The 23,477-nt window shown below is 51.1% G+C and overlaps 9 protein-coding genes across 9 annotated transcripts; 4 read left to right on the top strand and 5 right to left on the bottom strand.

Moving 5' to 3' along the window:
• Positions 1-2,216: 2,216 nt before the first annotated feature.
• N7525_007119 (glycerophosphocholine phosphodiesterase) lies at positions 2,217-5,993 on the bottom strand (the record flags this gene model as incomplete). The annotated part of the gene is made up of 4 exons (XM_002567646.2): positions 2,217-2,417; positions 2,482-2,882; positions 2,943-5,774; positions 5,858-5,993. The coding sequence occupies 4 exons, from the start codon at positions 5,991-5,993 to the stop codon at positions 2,217-2,219; spliced, it is 3,570 nt and encodes a 1,189-aa protein (XP_002567692.2).
• Positions 5,994-7,274: 1,281 nt separating this feature from the next.
• On the bottom strand, positions 7,275-9,855 carry N7525_007118 (UNC45-central domain-containing protein; the record flags this gene model as incomplete). The annotated part of the gene is made up of 2 exons (XM_002567645.1): positions 7,275-9,707; positions 9,775-9,855. The coding sequence occupies 2 exons, from the start codon at positions 9,853-9,855 to the stop codon at positions 7,275-7,277; spliced, it is 2,514 nt and encodes an 837-aa protein (XP_002567691.1).
• A 1,101-nt stretch (positions 9,856-10,956) lies between these two features.
• Positions 10,957-12,140, top strand: N7525_007117 (TFIIH/NER complex subunit TFB4; the record flags this gene model as incomplete). Its single annotated transcript, XM_002567644.1, has 2 exons — positions 10,957-11,002; positions 11,062-12,140. The coding sequence occupies 2 exons, from the start codon at positions 10,957-10,959 to the stop codon at positions 12,138-12,140; spliced, it is 1,125 nt and encodes a 374-aa protein (XP_002567690.1).
• A 441-nt stretch (positions 12,141-12,581) lies between these two features.
• On the bottom strand, positions 12,582-14,397 carry N7525_007116 (threonine aspartase 1; the record flags this gene model as incomplete). Its single annotated transcript, XM_061213914.1, has 6 exons — positions 12,582-12,682; positions 12,774-12,855; positions 12,911-13,020; positions 13,088-13,975; positions 14,032-14,231; positions 14,291-14,397. 6 exons carry the CDS (start codon positions 14,395-14,397, stop codon positions 12,582-12,584), a joined length of 1,488 nt encoding a protein of 495 aa, XP_061068345.1.
• Positions 14,398-15,242: 845 nt separating this feature from the next.
• On the top strand, positions 15,243-16,757 carry N7525_007115 (actin-related protein 3; the record flags this gene model as incomplete). Its single annotated transcript, XM_002567642.1, has 4 exons — positions 15,243-15,277; positions 15,339-15,361; positions 15,432-15,787; positions 15,858-16,757. The coding sequence occupies 4 exons, from the start codon at positions 15,243-15,245 to the stop codon at positions 16,755-16,757; spliced, it is 1,314 nt and encodes a 437-aa protein (XP_002567688.1).
• A 521-nt stretch (positions 16,758-17,278) lies between these two features.
• N7525_007114 (tRNA (uracil(54)-C(5))-methyltransferase) lies at positions 17,279-18,892 on the bottom strand (the record flags this gene model as incomplete). The annotated part of the gene is made up of 1 exon (XM_002567641.1): positions 17,279-18,892. The coding sequence occupies one exon, from the start codon at positions 18,890-18,892 to the stop codon at positions 17,279-17,281; it is 1,614 nt and encodes a 537-aa protein (XP_002567687.1).
• Positions 18,893-19,285: 393 nt separating this feature from the next.
• On the top strand, positions 19,286-20,540 carry N7525_007113 (mitochondrial 37S ribosomal protein uS5m; the record flags this gene model as incomplete). Its single annotated transcript, XM_002567640.2, has 2 exons — positions 19,286-20,270; positions 20,323-20,540. 2 exons carry the CDS (start codon positions 19,286-19,288, stop codon positions 20,538-20,540), a joined length of 1,203 nt encoding a protein of 400 aa, XP_002567686.2.
• Positions 20,541-20,854: 314 nt separating this feature from the next.
• Positions 20,855-21,481, bottom strand: N7525_007112 (DASH complex subunit DAD3 family protein; the record flags this gene model as incomplete). The annotated part of the gene is made up of 2 exons (XM_002567639.1): positions 20,855-21,109; positions 21,257-21,481. 2 exons carry the CDS (start codon positions 21,479-21,481, stop codon positions 20,855-20,857), a joined length of 480 nt encoding a protein of 159 aa, XP_002567685.1.
• A 770-nt stretch (positions 21,482-22,251) lies between these two features.
• N7525_007111 (uncharacterized protein) lies at positions 22,252-22,536 on the top strand (the record flags this gene model as incomplete). Its single annotated transcript, XM_061213913.1, has 1 exon — positions 22,252-22,536. The coding sequence occupies one exon, from the start codon at positions 22,252-22,254 to the stop codon at positions 22,534-22,536; it is 285 nt and encodes a 94-aa protein (XP_061068344.1).
• Between the last annotated feature and the right edge of the window lie 941 nt (positions 22,537-23,477).

The following is a 23,477-nucleotide window of genomic DNA, read 5'->3' as shown; positions in this document are numbered from 1 at the left end:
GAGCTAGTCGTGCGCGCGCTCTGGGAATGTATGGTGGAGAAGGAATACCCGGCGAGCTGCTGTAGATACTGACAAACTCTGGGTATGTACGGGGAAGGTTCAATTGCTGCGAAAGGCGGTTGCGAAGTGAGCTTTGAAGACCTTTGCGGAAGGTGGAGATCTAGGTCGATGGTACATACAAATTCTGCGCGAAGCTCTGCGAGAAGCTCTTGAATTTGGTGATCTACTTTGACGAAGATCAGGTGAGGAAGTAAAGGTGGAAAAAGAATTGCCCTGGCACCTTTTTTTTTGCCTGGGAAGTGAAGGAAGAAGAAAAATCCGGGGAGGAAATCCGGGGGTGGAGTCTTGATAAAGAAGGGTCCTGACTGTCTCTCGCACACAGCTTACTGAAAGTCTCGGGAGCAGCCCAATCTCTAGTTCACGCACTTGGGTACGCCATGTCACCGAGCTGTCCATAAAGAGAGAGATGCTTCGAGCCGAGATTGTACTATTGGAAGATGATGGACTCTACTGTGTAGGGGCCAAAGGAGCAGAAGGGAGAGAGTTGTATTGGAGAAAGGACCCCGTAAGGCTCACCCCGAAGCAGAAACCATGACCAGCACCAGTATCAAGCTTGAATTTCTGGCTGTTTTTGTCATTTTTCAAAGCTGCTTTTCACTGATGCTTTCCAATGATTTTTCAAGGTTGTTTTTGCCTGTTTTTAGATCGAACACCTTTTGCCTGGTAAATTTGTAGATCCCGACGGCGGTTTTAGTCTGATCTCATAGGCTTTTGTATCTTGCAATTTGCCCAGCTGCACTTCCATAGCTGCTTGCCATTGTTCTTTGAAATTGAGCACATGACCTCTGCATATGTACGGGACATCTTGACTCCCAATCTGACGCCAAAAGGTGAGTTTCGCCAGTAATCCTATAGCATCAGTCCTCCACTTGCTACGGTCTCTTCCACCGCGCATTGTACTCCTCCACTGTCGTCCCATCCACCGTTATTTCTTCTATCTGATGTCTGCGTATCTCTTCGGAGACTTTCGTGGACTCGGTAGGACGGTAGGGATCGGTGCGGTAGGTGTCTGTGCGGTAGGGACCGGTAGGATAGGAGTAGAACGTAGTATCTCTGGTGGATACAAACGAGCTGGATTCGGTGTATGCGGTGCATGCTGTTCAACTGCTTCTCTTGCTAGATGAATTTGCTGCTGTTGTGCGCTATTCTTTGCTGCCAATGGAGGTGAAGTCGGAGAAGGCGTCACTGCCTGCTATATAGACTGCGGGGGAGAGATCTGTTGAACTTGACGATCTGGAGTCTCTCGTCTCTCCCTTAGTGCCTATACCCTGCTTGTCACAACCCGGTGCTCTTCCCGTGCCGATGGAGCGGTTTGCTGTGAGTCCGGAATTCATTGCTCCGTCTACTGCGCCACAAGAGTATAAACAGGTGGTCTTTGATTTCCGGGATACTTTTGTTGATGCGTTGGCAAGTATTGAAAAAGAGAGCGAAGACTTCTCATCTGATAGGGGAATATCATTATCCCGTCTGTTCGCATCCCCTGTAACTGAGGTTGTTTTTCGATGGACTTGTAGCCCTGCGCACAGGGCTATTTTCGAGGCCCAGCTCATACTCGATTTAAACTTATGGCAGAGATGCCAAGCGGGAAGATTTCAAGAAATTCTCCAATGGGCATTTGGCATGAGTTGCATTATATAGCTTTAACGTTTCTCCTATATTGGCCTTAGTATAGGTTTGAAATACTTGAGATACTTCCCCGAACAAGAAATTTGAGACACTCCGAGGCCCTCCTTAGGTACCCAGGTACCATCGAGCTGTAGGTAGTCAGCAGGGAAGCTAACATGGGTTCAGTGTGCGTAATAGCCGAGTTCTTCCAAAATTGGAAGTTGGGAGGTTCTTTCCCTTAACTTGCCAGTTGGGGAAAGTGCATTGGCTAAATTTCAAGATAGGAAACTACGAGAATATTGATGACGCCATATATAAAAGACGACACTAGCCGGGGAGGCTAATTTGTCCCTAGCCAAGAATGGAACGCAGAGATCTACACAAACGATGTCACAAACAACTGGTATTGATAGCTGTTGAAGCTGGCAAAAGCCGAATGCAAACTATTGACATCGTATGCCGATAAATCATAATTCCGCGAGAGAGAATGCATTGATACATGACAATGCAATGTTCAAAGAAGGGTAGGAGGATCCATATCCGGCGGGAGATTAGTCGGTCTTTTTCACCCGCTCAAGAGTCGGGACTGAGACAGCGCCCTTGACAGAGTCCGCTACGTCGTCACTGACGGCCGCAGGAAGGGGTGATGTGGCCGGTGTGCGTTCGCCACCGCCCCGGCGCTGGATGAGGCCGTTGGTGATGCCGAGCACAGAGTCAACGATGACGGCGTCAATGCCTTCGGCGACTTGGTACTATATAGATAAGATGGTGAGATGGCTGGTGGGGTTTCCGGGGAATGAAAAATGGAATACTTACGTCGACGTTGTTGCCGTCATTGTTGAGTGTTCCGTAAGAGACACACACGAGACCGGACTCCTTGACGATACGGACTAGCCGCGGGCAGAGGACCAGTGGTTCGGCCTGACTGACAATCCCAAGGAGATTCCATCGCGAGGCGAACCGAACAGCCTCTTGCAAGCTGCTCGCGCGGATATCACCGACGGGGGAGGCTCCTGCGTCGCTCAGGAAGAGGACGGGGATGGAAGGCTGCTTGAAGGACAACAGCAGACAGATATCCGGGTTGAAACTGGAGAACAGCATGTCACGACCACCTCCCATGTCGTAGACCTTTGCCAGGATAGTGTCGACAAAGGAGTTCAGTTCTATGGCGTAAGTGTCCATTTCTTCCTCCTCGCTCTCGTGGAGCATAGGATATTCTGGCGACCTTGGTTAGATCGACCGAATAACTGTTCTTTTGGGAAGGACTAGTAACTCACTCAGTTCGATGTTAAATCCGACAGGCTTCGGAATCTTCGTGAACAGTTCTTCCAATGTGGCGAATGGTGCCTGAATGTGTTCGCCGCGGGTGTTGCCCTTGAAGCCCTTCTTCTTGAAGTCGCGTGTATGCTTGATCTTCTCGGTCAACTCGGCGGGGTTGTACTCGGAGCCGCCGACCGACATTGAGCGCTGGCGGGGACCAAGCTCAGATTCCTTGCCGTCGACTTTGACAGATTCGGGTAAGGCATGACGGTAACGTCCGACGCCCAACTCAAGGAATTGATCAAGCGTCATGGTATGAACAGGCGCATCAATACCCGTCTCACTAACCAGGAAGTCGTGGTAAATGACAGGCACGTGGTCCTTCGTGAGCTGCACATCAAACTCAACATATGAGGCTCCCAGGTTGGCCGCAGCGATAAAGGACTCCACAGTGTTCTCGCCCAACTGTAAAGAATTCCGGCTGGCCATGTTCTTACCCAGCCCACGGTGTCCAATGACCATGGTTGAGCTCATCGAGCGCCAGTAGGTCTGGTTGCCAGCGATAGACATTTTCGGGTGCTTGAAGGGGGTAATGACGAGAAAATTAAAAGTCACAGACCCAATCACCTCAAGGGTATTGGCGGCAACAATGGGAACAGTGGAATCACCTTTGAGGTTGATTCGGTGTGATCCCACAGTGGGCTTGATGCTAGAAAGCAGAGCCACACCCCGGCCAACGATCTTCTCCTTCGATCCTGCGTATGTGGGGACGAGGTCGAAAAGGAGACGCACCTTGCTAGGATCGGTAGTGTGGAAGACAATCGGCTCGGTTGAGATGTTGTCCTGCACAGGCAAGTCAATCACCTCCGGCTCACCGTGTGCACCGCTAGCCGTCACCACCAACGACAAAGATGTGTCTAGCTGGGTGGCGTGTGCATTCTCCATCGGAATGCGGTCGAGGCTGACTGTCTCGAGTGGCTTTCGCATGTCCATAGTTCCGAGACTGACCAAGATCATGCTCTCGTCGGTGAGATACCTATGCCCGAAAGTCTTGATAGGCTCAGTAGACCTTACACCAGGGCTCCCTGAAGTTGGGCCTGGCGCATTCGATCGGCGATCAGTGAGGGCAGACTGACTCGGAGGCGAGGAGGACTCGGAACCAGTGAGGTTTGGGCTAGACGAGAGATCAGGCTCAGTGGCAGGAGGGCCGGGGCTAACTTCTGCCAAACACCGGGCAATGTCAAGATGGCCTCGGAGGGCAGCGTGCTCCTTAGCCGTCCAGCCAGAGGAATCGAAACGCTCAACATCCGCGCCAGCGGAAACCAGCATTTTAGCGACACTCAGACATCCGTCCACACAGGCAATAAAGAGCGGCGTCCAGCCATATGTGTTTTCAGCTAATTCCGTGTCTGCCTTTTGGTCTTCGCTGCCATCCAGCAGAATCTGTGCGCACTCGTCATGGCAAAATCGGGCGGCAACGTGCAATGCAGTCTCTCCCTGTTCATCCTGGTAGTTAATATCCACGCCGGCATCAACCAGAAGCTGTACGATATCGATAAAGTTGGCCTTGGTCGCTAGTGCCAATACTGCACTAGACTTGGAGACCTGTCTTCTTATGACGCTCCGTTCCTGCGAGGGATCATTCTGCTTCTCGGCATCCAAGAGACACCGGGTGGTCTTTGGGTGGCCACCCACAACACTCAAATGGAGCGGGGCCCAGCCGTCATTGTCCTGCCAGAGAGGTCCATCGATCCCATCGCTGACATCGAACATGTCCCATTCTATGAGATGCTCAATGATCAGTTCACACACGACCTTGAAACCATATTGTGCCGCGTAGTGCAATGGAGTGCGTCCAGAAAGGTCTTTGGCTATCAAAGATTCACGCTGATCAGGGCGCAGAGAGTCCAATAGGAACTGGAAGTGAGCAACAGCGGAATCATCGCGACCCAGCTGTTGTGGCATGTGCTCCTCTTTGACTACAGGACGCGGCGGTTGGAGGGTTGGAGGGGCCGCAGGCGTAATATAGCGGGTAGTCTCCGGAGGGAAGTTCAGCACCATCGAGGCTGCTGGCTCGGAGTCAGTCGTGGGCTGCTCACGGCCAATGGAGATTACCAGACGATGAATGCAGTTGCGTCTGTTGATATCATCGTCCTCTTCTAGACTGTCCACTCGGGTCAGGAGAAGAGTCAGAACAGCCCGGGAACGATGAAGGAGAGAGCGCTGGATCAGGGTTCTGAGAACCCTAGGATAAACCGTTTCTCCCGCTTCATCTGCAGTAGCCTTCAAGGTCTCGAGCAATTCGAGCAAGACATGAGTGTCGTCCTTGCGCAGTGCGTCATCCACGGCAGTGACGACGCTGGTAGGCAGGTTAAGATAAGGCCTAGTTGGGCCACGCTTCAATGAAAGGGTAGAATGGGTGGAGCTCGCATCATCGGCCACCTTCTCGTCGACCTTGGACTGGTCGGTAATGATGGCCATCCAAGCATTGATGCGCTCCTGAGACTGGAACACGCGTTCATTCGAGGCGAACGGTGTGGGATCAACCTTGGTCTCTAGGTAACGCTTTTGGGCCTGCGCACCGACCTTCTTGTCCAACTTCTTGGTGATCTTGACGAAGCCACGTCGATTGACTTCGCCATACCATTGTAAGCGGCGCAAGTGGTACCGCAGATCCAAAAGGGCCTCGCGCAGGTCATGGCGATCCTCGGGCTCAAGAGGATGGCGACCCTCCATGGAATAACCATAGCGCTCCTCGAGTAGCTTCAAGCGGCGGGCGAACTCGGAATATTTCTTGTTGTAGAAATAATCGACATCTTCAACATTCCGGTCGAGGTTATAGAAGAAACCTATACGCACCAGCAAAGGCCTGGTCAGAAGGGTGCTCAAGGTACAAACTAATAAATTCAAAGCAATGCAGCATCAAACTTACCAGCCAAATCCGGATCTTGTCCCGCTTTGATCTGCTCAGCAGCAGACTTGATGAGCTTCTTCAGGGCCTTGTACTTGATGTAGGAGCCGCTCCACTCGGGCACCGTGAATTGCGACAAATTCCGGCCGAATTTCATATTGGCGAGACTGACAGTTCTGATAGAGTTCAGTTCAAAGTCACAGTCCTTCCCAAATCCACCACGTTTTATCTGCAATCTCCAACTGTGTCCGGGGCTTTCAATCGGAGGGAATTCGCGAGTTCAACCTGAGTGTCACGAGGATGCGATCAGGTGAGCGGGCGAACGCAGGCAATGGAAGAAATGAACCACGCCATTGATATGTGTATGTGAGGGAATAGGGAGAAGATGGGAAGGTAGAAGGGCAAACAAAGAGGCCAAGCTCCAAGATGTACCTGACTGTACCTGTCTGTAGAGTGGAATATGGGAAGGGATACTTTGCACACCTATAGAGAGAGGATGAGGATAGGTCGAGAAGAGAAGAACTAAAAGAGCGTGGGGCTAAGAAGTAAAAGGAGAGAGACTCCTGTTAAGCTGAGGAAGGCGAACGGGTTGGAGGTGTGCGCGATGGGCTAAAGATGATTTGTTGAACCACGGGAGGACTCTCCACGGTACGGGTCATTTATATATCCGTCAGGGAAAGGGACAGTGTACATCATACTAGTAATTATCAGTAATATCACAATGTAACTGTATTTTCAAATTTGCGGTGTGAAATTTCTTTCTGGAGCTCAAACTTGCCCAGGTGTGGATTTTCCGTCCCACGTCATACGAATGAGAGAGAGAGATCCGGGGCTACCTGGCCCCCCCCACATGCACATGAGATCGGCATCGGGTCTAGTCAATCGTCCGACCCCAGATCACCCAAAGAGACAACCCTTAGAAGGGATCAAGGATCAAGGATCACCCCGGAATGTGTAGGAATTCGGGTGAAGTTCAAGTTCCTCGAGGCTTGAATGGTTGAAAGTTCAAAATTTCTCAAACGTGGAGACCCCATGACCCTCCAGGGCTACACTGTAGAACTATAGAATGTGGCGCTAGCTGCGAAATATATTGATAGTCAGGTGCTCAAGTCGGAAATTGGGAGGTTAAAACCGAGCCATTCATAATTCTATGTCAAAAAGCCAGTATGCAACCCATTGCACTCTGTGCGCCGAATTTCATGGATTGGACGCCTCCCTTAGGCGTCCTAAGAAAAAAAGCAATCGCTAAAATCCGTCGCTGTGCTCATGATCAGGAGGTCATCTCAGAAACTCATTAAAAAAAACATGAAGGATAAATGAAAAATCGCAAAACTCCACTGGATCAGCCAGTCCATCCCAAAGTCACATGCAAATAGATAACGATAAAAGAAAAAGAGCCTGCTCGAAAACGAAAGACATCGGACGGTCGTGCCTGCCATTAAATTAGCGGCTTCAGGGCCTCTACTCCAGCCTGTAGAACCGCTTGGTTCTTTGTCTTCTTGAGACATGCAGTGAGAACATCAATCCCCCCTGCCGCACGAATAGCAGCTTTGGCGCGGGTTCCGATGTCACCTGTCGCGATGCAAGTGAAGTTGCGCACACAGACCACACCTCGGTGAACCAGGGCATCGTCATTCTCCTGGCACAATCCCAATAGTAGTTCAACTCCGCGTGTTCGGTCCAGGACAGCTGCTATGGCGGCATCGAACTCCGTCAACATTGCCAGAGCTCCGCCGGCAGCACGTCGCGTCGGAGCATCGTCTGCGTCGGTCAAAGCCAGCAAAATGTGAAGGCGCTGTGCCGCTTGCTTGGAGCCATCCGCGAACTTGATCACGCCGGACTCGCAGGTCATCAGATTACAGACGAGTTCGCAGGAAGCTCGTTGGACCCGAGCATTGCTAGACAAAAGGAGGTCTTCCACTGCAGACCAGCCTTCCCGGACCGTGAGTTCGGGTGCGGAGTCGTCATGCGGGTACGAAGCGAGGTTCGTCAGAGCCAGGAGACCTTCAAATACTGGGAGTAGGTCGCGAGGTTGGTCGGCAGAGAACGAGGCAGTCTCGGGCGACGAGAGGAGAGAAAGCAGGGGACGGACAGCGGACGTAATCTGGGGAAATCCGGATGATGGGAAGACATGTGAAGGATCAACGGAGATGAGGATGCGGGCAAGCGCATGGGATGCGATGCGTGTGGTTTCGTTCGTCACAGGACCAGAGCTACTCTGCTTCGGAGCTGCAAGGCCGAGTAACAGCTTCACCGCGCCTTGCTGGGCCAGTGTTCCACGGGACTTTGAAGGCCTGGCCAAGGATTGTAGAATCTTCGCCGTAAGCTCATTGGTGGAAGGCAAAGAGATTCGGCCACACTCAACGAGCAGAGTCATGATGCCCGCATCGATAACAGCGGCACACCGTGCCAAAACGGCTTCATCTTCATCTCGGATATCTATTGCTGGTGCTGCCTTCACCTTTCCGGTAGACGGATCCGCATAGTCCTTCAGCTGTGCCATCTTCTTTTGCTCTTCAGATAGGTTGGGTAAAAATTTGGTGAGGTTTAGAACAACCATCAAGCCACCATAGAGGACGGATGAGTCGCTGGTGTTTTGCTTCATAGCCGCAATGAAGTTTCGTAGGAAGACTGGATCATTCGCAAGTTGATCCTTGACGGATGGCTTCACCGAAGTATAAGCCAATCCTTCGATTGCGTGGGAGTTGTGTTCAACCTTTTGTTCAGACATCAGTCCCATGAATCGATGAACTAGTTCAGACTCGCTGTCTTGTTCCAAGACCTTACCGTTGCCAGTCGAGGGTTTCTCGGGCTCGGATGCCCGAATTTTCGCCAGGGCCACTGCGGCTAGTTCCGAGCAATTGTCACTTCCATTGGTCAGGATATGTGACAGCCATTCCCCAAATTTCTTTGAAACCACCTCGCGGCACGGACGGTTAATGCAAGCCGCATTAAGAAGTTCCAACACGGGAACTTCCACCTTCTTGCTCTTGGTGTCTCGTGAGGCCATGGGCAGAAGGAAGGCCATGAATTCTTCCGACAAGAAAAGATTCGCAGCTGCAGAGGGAGCCACGGGGAAGATGGCGGCCACCGCAGAGAAAGCAACGATGAGATCGCTGACACGGCCTTTGCCAAGGATGGACATAATCAGTGTCAAAAGCTTCTTCTCGCCCGTCTCCTTGGCGACCTCGAGATATTTCGCAGTAGCCAGGGTCGCTTGGCTTCTAACTTCTAACGGCAACCGATTGTCCAAGGATGTGAGGATCACCTCAAGCCCTTCATCGTCGATCAAATGTTCAAGTTCAACGGCGTGAACAGCGAGCAATCGAGTAATTCCCTTCAAAGACCGGCCGTCGAGATCATGGCCCGATTCCATCAACTTAGCGATGAAAAGCTGGAAGAGTTCACTCTCGCAATGGGACCGTGTTTCCTCCGATGTCCACACAGTGGGGTCCAATACCACCGTATCCAGACACACCGCTGCTCCATCACCTCGGTCATATATCTCATCAAAGAAGGCTGTGACCGAATTCTGGAGCTGTGTAGAGAAGTACTGTCGAACACTGACGTTCTGTCGCACCAACCCAGATATGATCTCATCCTGTGTTGCCGATAGGGAGTGCGGGCGCTGTGCAAGCAACAGTCCGAGGCATTCCAAAGCCACACTTTCTGGGGCTTTCAGACCATCGGTTCGGAGATAAATAGCAGCTTCTTTGCCTGCATTTTCATCATTCTGCGTGGTGTATCGACGGCAGAGATCGAGAAGCTGGTGACCGTCTTTGTCTTCATACTGAACTTTCAGGAAGGCAGCTTTCACTTGAGGATTTTCGGGGGCGATTGAAAGGGCTTCCCTAAGATTCCGGGAAGCAGCCTATTGAATGAGCTGTGTATCAGTATTCCGCTAGCTTCCACTGAGGGGTGTTCCAAGAAATGCCTACCTCCCGGTGGCCCGCGTCGACCAGTTCGACAGCCTCTCGGGCCAGGTGTACAGCGCGCTCTTCTCCAGTTGCTTGAACCATTGCAGGGTTGCGCGAGAGAAGACCAGAAATGAAGTCTCCAGTTGAGAGTTCAATTTTGGAAACTAAAGTGGATGGGAGAAGCTTTCTTTTTTTTTTCCTGAGTGAGGGGAGAGCGGAGAGAAAGATAAGGTGGGAACCGCTTTTTATGGGGAAGGGAAAAAGGAGGTCTTGGAAGAAGAAAAATGCAGGAATATTACTTGTTTTTTTCTTTTTTTTGATCTTCTTTTTCGGTTTGCCGCGTCTTCTAAAATGACACCATATACTTTTTCTACCGTCTGAGATGTACGTACATGTACGGAGTAACTATGATCTTACCCCGGGGCCGGTATTTCCTTCACGAATCGCCATTATCAATTGGTCCGATAAGACACCAACCACATCATCGAACACCATCACGTTGCCGATATATACTCAGCTTAGTCCAAGGGTCTTTTGGTGAGATCTGTGTTACTTCGATTTCATTTCATATCCTGCGGACTCCGGTGTAGCTGGATTAGGTACTCCGTACGAGTATGACACTGACAGTACAACAGTTGTATAGGCATATCGGAAGAGAGATGTACATCACATGCAATAGTCTAATCTTGGCGCGTTCAAGGGATATGCCAAGAGATCTTTCGAATTCACCAAAAACAGGCACATTTCTCAACAAAAGATGCTCACAAATTCGAGGTAATTTCAGTCATCCAAGGCTTCACGGTGTGGGAGTCAATCCGATTGGAGTGTTCCCGGTCTAAGTTCCGAATTGCTTCTGAGTCAGTTGAAGATCCTGGACAGTTGGAGAGTCAATTCAGTGTTAGAATGTAAGAATATGAAACTCAAGAACGTAGGTTGAAGATATATATTGGAACAAGTTATAGAAAACAGCCCTGGAGCCCCGGAGCTATAGCAGTTGTTATCACCCCGTGACTGGCTTATCGCATCAAGATCCTCAAACTGACATGCCGAGTGCTGCTAGGTAGAGCTCGGACTAGTTACAAAGTTAATTCTACCTGTATATGCAGCACCCTCGAGATTCCAGTCTAACCGGCCTGGCATCAGTCTGAGAGCACCCCTCACAATAATGAACATCAGCCCCGACTGATCCACCGTCTCACCGCAATGAATTCCGTGGATGCTTCGGAGCATTATGAGTTAGGAGCTCCCGGTCCGTATTCCGAGCCCTCTGCAAGACGCGAACAAGTAGCTAACCAGATCAACATCTAGACCTCTCCCCATCCCTGCTCACAATAGTCATCGACACAAACCCACACGCCTGGGCCGTCCTCGAAGACTCCCTCCCACTCTCCAAAGCAATCGCCAACATCCTAGTATTCATCAACGCCCACCTAGCCTGCAACTATGCCAACGAAGTCGCCGTAGTCGCATCGCACAGCCAAAAAGCAGCATGGCTCTACCCTTCCCACAGCGAACCCCAATACCGCCCCGCCGATCATGACGGCGATGTCACAATGAACGGCACAAGCGACACCACAACCCCGAAAACAAACAAATACCGCCCCTTCCGCATCGTCGAAGAACAAGTCACCCGCAACCTCAAAGAGCTAATGGACTCGACGACGGGCGACGATCTGCGCGGCAACATGTCCACGATGCTAGCGGGCGCGCTAACCCTCGCCCTGAGCCACATCAACCGACGCACGCTCGCCTGGGCAGAGGAGCACGGCGGCGCCAACACCGAAGACGCGGCGGCCGATGGCAACGGGGGCGGGACGACATCCACGAACCGATACTCGGCCTCGAACGAAGACGAACGGCTGCAGAGCCGCATCTTGGTCGTTTCCGTGAGCGGGTCTACCGACGCTGCGCACCAGTATATCCCTGTCATGAACAGCATCTTCGCCTGCCAGCGCTTGAGCATCCCCATCGATGTGTGTAAGCTCAGTGGCGATGCGGTCTTTCTGCAGCAGGCGTCGGATGCTACCAAGGGTGTTTATATGGCTCTTGCTGAGCCCCGGGGCCTCCTGCAGTATCTTATGATGGCGTTTTTGCCGGATCAGCGATCGCGTCGCCATTTGGTTCTTCCCACGCGGGTGGATGTCGATTTTCGGGCTGCTTGCTTTTGTCATCGCCGGGTGGTTGATGTTGGCTTCGTGTGCTCCATTTGTCTCAGTATCTTCTGCGAACCGCCCCCTGGTGGTGACTGCATGACTTGTGGTTCGCATCTGGATATCAGGGATAATGCCAAGCCTGCTCTGTTGCCGAGGAAGAAAAAGAAGAAGAAGCGTGTTAACGGGGCATCCGGAACTGGGACGCCCATGTCGACGCCTACGCCTGGTCCTTGATATCTCTTCCACAGAAGGTCACACTATTAATGGGGGGAAAGATAAACACATGGTAGGACCTGACTCTATGAAGTTCGGGTGGGCATTACTCCTCGAACACACCTTGGCTTAATACTATGAGCAACATATGTAGCTGGTTAACAAGGAGAAAAAATGGGACAGCTCTCATTAACTAGTGCGAAACGACTAGGTACAGGGAGAACGCCGGGGCTTCTTGAAACATACTCTGGTCACATGTTGGTGCCCGGCCTCAAAGGAGACTGCCCAGGGACAGCAAGAAATAGCCATTGAAGCAATCACTCGTCTTGTCCCGTCACCATGGAATTGGAACACTGGTGCTGCAAGGCTAAGAAACACAATGGGAAGTGGGGGTATACGAACGCATAGAACGAGAAGGGGAGGGCACTGGCTGAACCAGATACAGGTGTTTGTGGGTGAAAACTACCTCGTCAATCGATGAGAACCAATAGACCAGAAGTCAGCAGAGCAAAGAGGATTCGCTACAACATAGTTGTAGTTCTCATCCAGGATGCATTGCAATTCTGATTAAATTATCCGTGTCAACACTCACACAGCTTATATCTTCAACCTGGTGATAAAACTTACAGTTGTCTTTAAACCTGTATCGGCAACCTCCCTGGGCAATGGTTCCTCGTGAGCCACGGGACATTAGACAAGACGGTTTGTCCAACCTGCTGGACATAGAGGCGATGGCCTGTGAGATATGTTTAGCAAACAGCCCTGCACAGTGACAATAATGGGAGACTCACGAAGGAGTCGGTATTGTGAGCAAAGTAAAGCTCGATGCCGTAATTGGTTTTCTTCACAACAACCACTCCGAGGGCTCCAAAGAGAACGCTGTTACTGACCGCAGCGTGTTCTAACAGACACAAACAAACAAGTGTTAGCTTTTCGAAAACTAAAATCGTGAAAGGAAGAAAACGCACCGTTAAACTCCCTGTTCATCCACGCTCTGAGGGCTTCTTCTTCCATCACCTGGGTAAACATGCCATTGTTGCCCATCTTCTGGCCGTAATACATCCTTTGCGCGCAGGTGCTTGCCGCCAGTGTTGAGGCGATGAGTTCTCCGGTCCCAGACGTAACGACTGCACATGTGGTTCCATCCGCATCAGTCGGATCTTGGGGGATAACATGGGTTCCGATGCCAATCAGGGCCGCAGGTCCAATTCGACCTCGATGCTTCATGCCAATACCACCAGAAGAAGATCCTGCTGCAATATTTCCGTACTTGTCAATGGCGATGGCGCCAACAGTGTCCGTGATGCTATCCTCCTCGTCTTGTTCACTATCGGCGGTATCGGGGCTGTCATCGGGGCTACCATCCCGAGATGAGGATACGGGCGAGGCAGGCTGCACAGGTAGATGCGAATTTGCGAGCTTGGCCTTTTTCCGAGTTTGATGCTCCAGCGATGCTCCCTGGCGGCCCTTCACATCTGCAAAAAGGGTTGGGTCGGGCAGAGTTCCAGTTTCCTCGTCCGCTGTATCACTCCCAGGATGAGCTCCTGGTTGAGAAGCACGCTCGAGACGTTCAAGGCGAGTGTCAAGGGGAGTGACAGGACGGCGAATCCAGGGATCAGTCACTTCGCCGAGGGTTTCATTTTCATAGTCTTTGACTTCTGCGGCCCATACCTGATAACGTTCCAGCGCGACGGGCGAGATCAAAGCCTCCTCGGGTATGATCACCAGGCCATGCTCCCATGCAAAGTCCTTGGCACCTTCTCCGGCCAAGAAGTTTGGGGGCACCCTTGACATGCCCATCTGCACATTGGCCTTGTCATAGATCTTCCGAGCAAGCATGATTGGATTTTTGATATCTAGCAGGCTCACGTGTTAGGCAAGGCTTTCTCAGGAACAGACACAACAAACTTACTGGGCACAGCTCCAACCGCTCCACTCAGTCCGTGATGGTCGACAATCGATGCATCGCCTTCAACCACTCCTTTCGCGTTCAAGTTGCTCCCAAACCCTGCATTTGTGATTGGGTTATCTTCAAGCACCATTATGGCCGCTTCGACCGCGTCAATGGCGGTGCCACCACTCTTTAAGAATGCCATGGCCTTGAGCGCAGCTCTAATTCAATTCACTTGTTAGTCTGTGTGACCAATGAATTACTAAAGACCGAGACTGACACTTCACAGGCCTTCAAGTGCTTATGCTCATTCTCGTGGCTGTGGAAACCGGCTCCAGCATGAAGGAATATGGCACAGACGCCCTCATTATCAGACGTTTGCGGCATATTTAGAGGTTCGACAGGTGAAATTTCGGAATCTACCACGGGATTGCGCCACGAGGTCAGGCGAAAGTGAAGATATGGATGCGGCGCGTGGCTAGCGAATCTTTGACGCGTTGTGATGCACCGGCAGATTGTCGACACAATGCGGTAGCTCTCCGTGAGTTCTGCACCTGAAACTGAAACCAGCGACCGCTTAGTTCGATCTAAATGACGACCGGAAACCAACGCTCTAATGCTATGGCAGATTTCGGCACGGGGAGTGAAGCGAGAGAAGTCAAGAGCCTACAGCAAGGCCATTCGTGTCGGGGTAAAAAAAGAATAGACAGAACGGAGGGACGCAATGCACACGCCCCTCGCATCAGAAATGATAATTTTGGAATAATAAAGGACTGTTAGGGATTGAGGATGTGCGAATGGACAATCACAAAATAGTGGAAATTTATGGAAGCTCTCATAGCACTGGTCGTTCTTGCCATTTTCCCCAAGTTGCACCTTTTTGGCTGAAATTAGGCGGTGGAATTGCCGTCACCGAGGCAATATACCTTGGTTGCTATAGCTCACTTAAGTAGGGCCCTGGAGAGGCCTAATCTTTTTGATATTGAAGCATCTCGGCACATGATGTCCACGGGTTCCAAGGTTGACGTGTGACCCCTTAGGTAATCTGACCTCCGGCACTGCATCTCCCCCCGCCTTGTCTGCCTGTCCTCTTGGTCTTTTGAAGTTAGGGCGATTTCGGCTACCAATTGATATTCGGCCGATTCCCTTATCATTGCCTTGTTCTATACATCGCCTAAGCTTCTTCTAACTCCTTGCTACATCTTGACCGTGCCCAGACCCAACCACCCGCCATGGCGTCCCAAACACCAGCCGTTGTCATGGACAAGTAAGTTCACAGGTGCAAGGATCAAATGGGTATTTGGTGCTGACTCTATACTTTTCTCCAGTGGAACTGGCTATTCCAAGCTTGGTATGTGTCGTCTGTAGTGGTTAGGGAGCTCGCAATCACGGATTAGGCTGACATGCTACCACTATTCCAGGTTTCGCCGGTAACGACTCTCCCTCATTTGTATTTCCGACCGCAATTGCAACAAAGGCTGGTGCTGGAAGTACTGGAAGCGCCGGGGGCCGGCCCCCAGTCGCGAACAAGCCCTCGTTCCTGGGCGGCGGCGGAAGTAGCTCCAACCTGTCTGCCAAGCGTGGCACGGAGGACCTGGATTTCTTTATCGGCGACGAAGCGCTGGCTGCGGGCAGTGGCCCAGGATACGGCGTTAACTACCCGATCCGACACGGACAGATTGAGAACTGGGACCACATGGAACGATTCTGGTCGAACTCGATCTTCAAATATCTGCGCGTGGAGCCCGAGGACCACTACTTCCTTCTCACCGAACCTGTAAGGCGACTGCGCATGCTGCGGGCTGGCTGTGTTTGACATGATAAAACCTGACATTTCTGGATTATAGCCCCTGAACCCTCCCGAGAACCGCGAGAACACCGCCGAAATCATGTTCGAGTCCTTCAACTGCGCCGGTCTTTACATTGCTGTGCAAGCAGTGCTCGCCCTTGCTGCCTCATGGACGTCCTCAAAGGTGACAGACCGATCCCTGACTGGAACGGTCATCGACTCGGGTGACGGTGTTACCCACGTTATCCCCGTCGCCGAGGGCTACGTCATCGGGTCTTCTATCAAGAGTATCCCGGTTGCCGGACGAGACATCACATATTTCGTGCAAAGCTTGCTACGTGACCGTGGAGAGCCCGACAGCAGCTTAAAGACAGCAGAGAAAGTGAAGGAAGAGTACTGTTACGTCAGCCCGGATATTGTCAAGGAGTTCGCACGTTACGATCGCGAGCCCGATCGCTTTCTGAAGCACACCGTCACTGCGCCAAACGGGCGAAGTGTGAACATCGATATTGGATACGAACGTTTCCTCGCCCCGGAGATCTTCTTCAACCCCGAAATCTACTCGTCCGACTTCCTCACCCCGCTCCCCAATGTTGTTGACGGCGTCATCCAGTCCTCCCCCATTGACGTCCGGAGAGGTCTCTATAAGAACATTGTACTCTCCGGTGGTTCTACTCTGTACAAGGACTTTGGCCGTCGTCTACAACGTGATATTCGTCACTTGGTGGATGCGCGAATTCGTGCCTCCGAGGCTCGTAGCGGTGGCGCACGGAGTGGTGGTCTCGATGTTGCTGTTGTCACCCACAAGCGCCAGCGCCACGGTCCTTGGTTCGGAGGTAGTCTGCTGGGTCAGACGCCCGAGTTCCGGAGCTACTGCCACACTAAGGCGGAATATGACGAGATAGGTCCCAGCATTGTGCGGCGGTTCGCGCTGCTTGGTGGCCCGGGAAGCTCGTAGGGGGAAAATGGGTGGACCTTATCATTAGATACTTGTCAATCGATGTAGCTCAGCCTTTTGTTCATAAGTTTGTTTCATCTCTTTTTTCTATCTTCCTCCGGTGGTGCTCTATATTTTCTTATTACCCAAAACGGCTTGGCGCCGGTGTGCATTGGCATTTTCTACAGTGGATTCAGAGCCAGTCTACAAGTAGAATATGAGCACCTGTGAAAAGGACAAAAATGACCATTTTTAGCCAGGTGTATCCGAACCACGTCTAGGCCGGAGGCCGTTTGGGTCAACAGACCTCACAACTGAAGGCAGCGTCTTAGCATAAGCGGCAGCCGTAGCCGACGCATATGGCAGTCTATAGCCTGAATATCATAAAATGAAATCGAAGATGAAAATGAAATTGTATTAAACAGCGTACATATCCACTATCGTCATCATGCTTTTTTGGACATGCCCCAAAACGCCACGGATATGCAATATCAGACAAATATATAGCCTAGAAAGGCTCAAGACTATTACAGGTATATCACTCAGACAGTCTCAGCCTGAGGGAAAGAGGTGCGGTTCAAAATAGCCACGCCCTCCACATGACCGGTCTGAGGGAAGAAATCAAAGCCACGCACACTCTCGATCTCATAGCGAACATTCTGTTTCTCATCACCCTGAACCATAACAGCAACGTCACGGGCCTGAGTATGGACGTTACAGCTGACATAGACAACACGACGCGGCTTGAAATCAAGCATCTGGCGCAGGAAGTCTTCTGAGCAACCCTTGCGAGGCGGGTCAATAACCAGCAATGTCTGATCTGGTGGGTAAGGAACGTCCTTGAAGAGAGTTGCGGCGTCGGCAGCAGCGAAGCCTGTGTTGGGAAGCTTGTTTGCACGAGCATTCTCCCGTGCTGAAACGATAGAATCGCCACCAATATCGACACCGAGACTGGACTTGAACAATGGGGAGAGGGTAATTGTGAACAGGCCTGAGCCGGAATATGCGTCCAAGAGGTACTTGATTGGCTTTGCGTCTTTGTCATTGCCTGCAGGGATGGCTTGCGAGCGGATGTACTCTGTGAAGCCGGACAAAATGGAGTTGTTGTTTTGGAAGAAGGCACCTGCTTTGTTGCTAAAGATATAGTCGTCGACGTACTCGAAGGACGTGGCGTTGTTGTCTGTGACACAACGCTTTTCTTCGATGTAGTTTTCGCGCTCAATGCGGATCACATCGCCCGTGTCTGCGTTGGGCGTGGCGGCAATCCCGCCAACAGTGGGAGCCTCTCCGTCGGCAGTAGGCGCGGCGTCCTTGGGGATTCGTGCGGTAGACTCCCGCATCAGGAGAGTGGCACCTCGCTTGTAAGAACGGATGTTCTCCGCAACCCGTTTCCTCTCACTGGTGAGTCCGCGACGCACAATGTCTGTTCCCAGGGGACAGTCTTCGATGTCCATATCCAGTCGTCGGTTCTTGTATGTGAATCCAATCGGGGGGACCTGCGGTTGCGAGGGTTCTTCACCATCCTTCTTAGAGCCTTTGCCAGCGCCACCATGTGCAAAATGAGGCGTGAGTTTTGTGCGATAGCCGTATTGCATTGGCGAAGCAAAGGTTTCTCCAATGGTAGGGACAAGCTCCGGGATCAACCCAGAGAAATTGGCGTAGGCTTTCTCCACGATGCGCCGCTTGTGAGCAAGCTGGTCGTCGTAGGACATCATCTGAAGCTGACACCCCGAACACTCCCCGAAGTATTTGCATCCAATCAGCGCATCGTTTCTCTGGGGACCCGGTTCGATTACTTTGACAAAATCGGTCAAGCTGTATGACAATGACTCGAAATGCTTGACCAATTTCACCCGCACGGTGTCTCCGGGGACCGTGAACGGAACAACATAGACATATTTCCCATTCTCAGCGAGCGCTAGACCATCGCCCGTTGAGGAAAGCTCGGAAATCTTTACATCAATCTCTGTGAATTTCTCGGGAAGGGAAAAAGGCTCGCTGTCGCCATTGGTCTCAGACTGCTCGGTTTCGTTGCATTTGAGGAGTCGGTTGATGTCGCAAAGCAGGACCTCATCATGTCCACTACTCTTGTTGTTCTTGTCGACCTTCGCCTTCTTGCGCTTGCCGTCGAAGTGTTTCTTAGGAGCGTTCTGCATTATTGCGGGGACTGGCGCATTCGTCGAACGGCGTTTGTAATATAATTTGAAGGCTGGCCGCACTTGGAGAGCCGTTAGTGTCTGCGAAGACAGAGAAGAAGTCAAGTGCCTAACAGATGACCGTATAGCAAACATATACGTTGGAAAGCGACGGCGAAATAATTTCTGGAACGAAAATCATCAAATGGGAAATTTATTAGAAACGCATCTAACGCGTCGTTGATTGGTCGGAGACTGACCGCCCGCAAGAAAGAAATTCATCCCGACGCTTCACCTCCGACTGGCCTCTTTTGCCTTTGCGTCCCCCCATTGTCTCCGCATTTCGCCTTTTTCTTTGTTTTTGAAGCTCTTAACCGGCCTACTGTTGGCTGGGGAGCTTATTGCACCGTCACTATGAACATAACACGGCCAGCACGATGCCTTTTATGCAGCTTCACCCGTGCTGCCGCCCCGAGCACGCGAGTCCCTCGACGCCAATTCCATCCTAGTCCCGCGACTCTCTCGAACCGGAAACCTAAGTTCCCCAACATCAAGGCTCAGGATTACCAGCCTTACTCGGAAGAGCAGAAGGTTGCGCTCGCCAAGGAGTACTCGGAGGCACAGATGGCCGCCGTCGAAGCCGGCGAAGCCGCTATCGACCCGAAGGATCTGGCAGAACAGATGAACGAACGCAATGACCCCATGTCATTCAAATACATCGACGACTTCTCGGTGATTGAGCCCGGTGTTGATCGACACCAGCGCGCCCCGGAGTCGAACTCGGATTACAATTTCAAGTTGAAAAGCGAGGACGATTTCGTGAAGGACTTTGGCCAGTTCATCGCTGAGATGCCTGATAACGCAACAGGTGCAGACTTTGTTCGGTGGGCGGACAACCTGCGCGTCACCCACGGCAAGGAGGAGAGCGAGCTGGCCCCGCACAGCGCACTTGTTCCGGATCTCTTCGGACCTGGGGAAACCATCGATGAGCCCCGTGTGGAAGAACGGAAGTCAGCCGCCGAGAAGGGCGAGAAGGAGCGGTCAGCCGAGGCCGAGGAAATGACTGATGCCCTCAAGAGCCTGCTCCTGGCCACGGGCTACACAGAGAGCCAGGTCAAGGGCCTCCGCACCAAGACCCTTGTTTCACACAGTGTCACCAACCAGACTCGACTAGGAAAGGTCCGCCGTGCATACCGTCTTTCCATTGCCGGTAACGGAAATGGTCTGCTGGGTATCGGTGAGGCAAAGTCTGATGAAGCCTCCGACGCAAAGATCCAGTCGCAGTACCGTGCAATCCGAAACATGCAGCCCATCCCCCGCTACGAGAACCGAACCATCTATGGCGATGTGAAGGGCAAGGTGGGAGCCACAGAGTTGCAGCTGATGCACCGTCCACCAGGTATGTCTAATTCCATCCTTCCAGGTATATTCCTTTTTGCTAACAATAATAGGCTTCGGACTCCGTGTCCAATACCTCATCTACGAGATGTGCCGCGCCGCCGGTATTCACGATCTGTCCGCCCGAGTCGGTCGCTCAAGGAACCAGATGAACACGGTCAAGGCCGCCTACGAGGCGCTCATGACCCAGCGTAACCCCGAGCAGGTTGCTCACGCACTCGGCCGGAAGATTGTCGATGTGCGCAAGGTGTACTACGCCGGGAAGATTTAGGGGTCCCTGGTGGCCTTGACTTGCTGTTTCGTCCCAGCGTGTATATAATGCTTCTCTTTTCCTCTTCTTCTTGTGTCTTTTGCATGTACTTCTATAAGTTGGTTGTTAAACATCACGGGTCATCAATTCTCCAGTATTCTGGGCTATTCACAGCATATCTGGAAAGTCATATATCAACAAGGTTCTTTTGCATAAACACCATCTGATTCGCGCCAAAATGAAGACTTGGAACACCCCGGGTATAGTACGCGAGTAAAAAAAAAAAAAAAAAAGAGGTCCGTCAAATGCAATAGACATTTCCATGCCTTCCTCCCTCATTGGAAGGTTATATCTCCCTCCCCCTCGTATCCTCCATGCTGATATTCGTGGTCCTGGAAATGCCGATCCTCCTTCTGCTGTTGTTGCTGCTGCTCTTCATTCTCATTCCAGATCTGCTGCTGCAAGACAATGCTATACACACTGGCCTTGAGCAAGGTGCATACAGTCGCAGTCTTGCGCTCAAGGAGACGAAGACCATCGAGTGGCATGGAGGCGGGGGAGCCGGCGAGGTCGGCGAGTTTATCGGAGAGCTGTGGGCGAGGCATTGGTCAGTAACCAGTATAACCAGTATCCATAGTTCATATAATTTCAAATGGGACATTGCTTGTATCATTTCCCCGGGAAGAGATTGTCCCAGAAAGATAAGGTCAAGGCCAGTAAGGTCTTCTCCCACATACCTGGTTGACATTCCGCAGCAATCGAGCGTATTCTTCCAGCACTTCCTGCTCCAGATCTGAAACCAGCGGGTTATCGGCCAAGAGGGGGTTATTCGAGTGGCCCCGGCCTTCTGAGGCGTCTGCATCGCCCATTGATTGAGGGATTGGAGGGGTAGATGTTTCCGCGGGGTCGACTTCGGCGTACGAGTAATCGTTATCTGGGACTTCGGGCGCGAAGGCAGACATTGTGGAGGATTGAGGTTATTTGCGATGTCCTTGAATGTTGTGGGTGTCAAGCTGCGAAAGTCGCGAAGGCTGTGGAAGCTGTGTTGTCGTGTTTTTGTGTTTTCTGGGGATCCGCTGAGACGCGTTCCCCAAGCTTCCGCTGAGATCCGAAATCTACTGGGGTGGGTTTGATGGCTTCAAACTTATTTCAACGTCAGTCGATGGGTTCATGTTACATGGTCGATGTTATGGCCATCTCTGTATCGCTTTATTTTTCAAAAATTCCCCAAAAAGCGAGCCTGATGCCTATTGGGAGCATCCCAGTCATACAGGTGTCTGCTATCAATACATAGCGTTGGTTTCCATTAAAATATGACCTAAGATTATAAAGATTGTCTCACGCTGCATACTATAAATACCTAAGCTGGGAATTTCTATTTTTATTCGGGAAAAAAGAATCGTCTGACCAGGCTGTACGGAGTATTTGTTGCTGCGAAAGCACGTCGATTACCCAACTGGGAGGCCTAATAGCGAGCTCACTTACTTTCTTTTTAGCGGAAATGAGACTTCTATTAGAATTTTGCTTTATGGGACTGTTGCAAGCTATTATAGGAACGGAGTAGGATGGACAACTTCGTATTCGTATCAAGTGTCTCTATAAAGGGCACCCATGCAGCTCACGTTGAAACTCCGTATCCGTATCCAATAAATAGTCCATAAACAGCACTCATTTAGCCCACAGTGTGAAATTAAAATCTAGTTGCCTTGTTTTTTTTAAAAAAAAGCCAACCATGCCAATCTCATTATTGGACAGACCGAATGTCCTTGGTTGTATCCACGAACGCACTAGCGTCGCTCTCCCAGCCGCGGCAGCCTCTCCGCGCATTCCATATGAAGATCTCAGCGAAAATTATCTCAGCGAAGATTCAGCTCTCGGCGGAAGGGCCCCTTTTGAGGACCTACCGCAGGCCGCAAGCTACTATAACGGCGAATATTGTGGTGCGCACATCGCCCCTATTACCTTGCCCATCAAAAGAGAGAAAGAAACCCCTGTAGAATCAACCTGGATTTACTAGATGCCTACAGGTGGATAGCTCCGCTGAGGCGCAGTTTGCAAGAAGCAATTGTAGTCATTGATATGTACGGAGTGACCAGGAACCAGTAACCTAGAAGCATTGAAGAAGCCCATCGAACGATTGGCTTGTCCCTGAAACACAAATTCTTTTATTTCATCCAGCAAGGATCGCCATATTGCAGCAACGATCACCATATTCCAGCATCTGATCACCATGTTGCATCATAGTGGTGCGTAGTCCATATATTGGAGGTCTAAGATTGTCAACACGGCTGCAAGAGTCCGTTACGTTGTGGGCATTAGCTGGTATTGGATTGGTTGTAGATATCCACATCTAAACTACTTGGCTGCAGGGTTCTGAGGACTGAAACAGACGGGAGTCCGTCGCGGTTCATTCTTTTTCTCAATTATCGACGATGATCCCATGATGAGCGAGGGGTTGGCTTTTGGTTGGCAGAGCATTCCCACGGCCTAGTCAAATTAATCGGAAGAATTTTGAGGGACCAAGCTCACAATTCGGCCCTAGAGACCTATCGTCGACTAGGATGCAAGCCTTCTCAAATCCACCGGAGCTAGTGCACTAGAGTGCTCAGGTGGACCAAGTTAGCAATTTATATTTCTGCCTCAGGTTAGATTTTCCAACCGATATTTTCGAGATATTTTCAATTCGTTGAGGCTAGTTTGACTTCGAGTCACAGGTTGACTACAAAAATTATACGGAGTACTCCGTAGGTCTTTCACAGATAGGATTACTATGAGTGAATTTGAAAACTCATGAAAACTCAGAAGTAATATGTCTCATCCCCGACCCAGAAATCCCCATTTAGAAGTGGATATTCTTTATTGCAAACCCCTCGTGGTGTTTGGTCTCCTATCCTGTACGGAGTCGGAGTACTCCGTACAATGCAGCACCATAGACGCTTTTTGGGACAAGTTTCCCTT

Source organism: Penicillium rubens, assembly GCF_028828025.1.
Source record: "Penicillium rubens strain IBT 27055 chromosome Unknown utg000003l_segment0_segment0, whole genome shotgun sequence".
NCBI lineage: Eukaryota > Fungi > Ascomycota > Eurotiomycetes > Eurotiales > Aspergillaceae > Penicillium > Penicillium rubens.
This window is presented reverse-complemented; position numbering and strand designations above follow the sequence as displayed.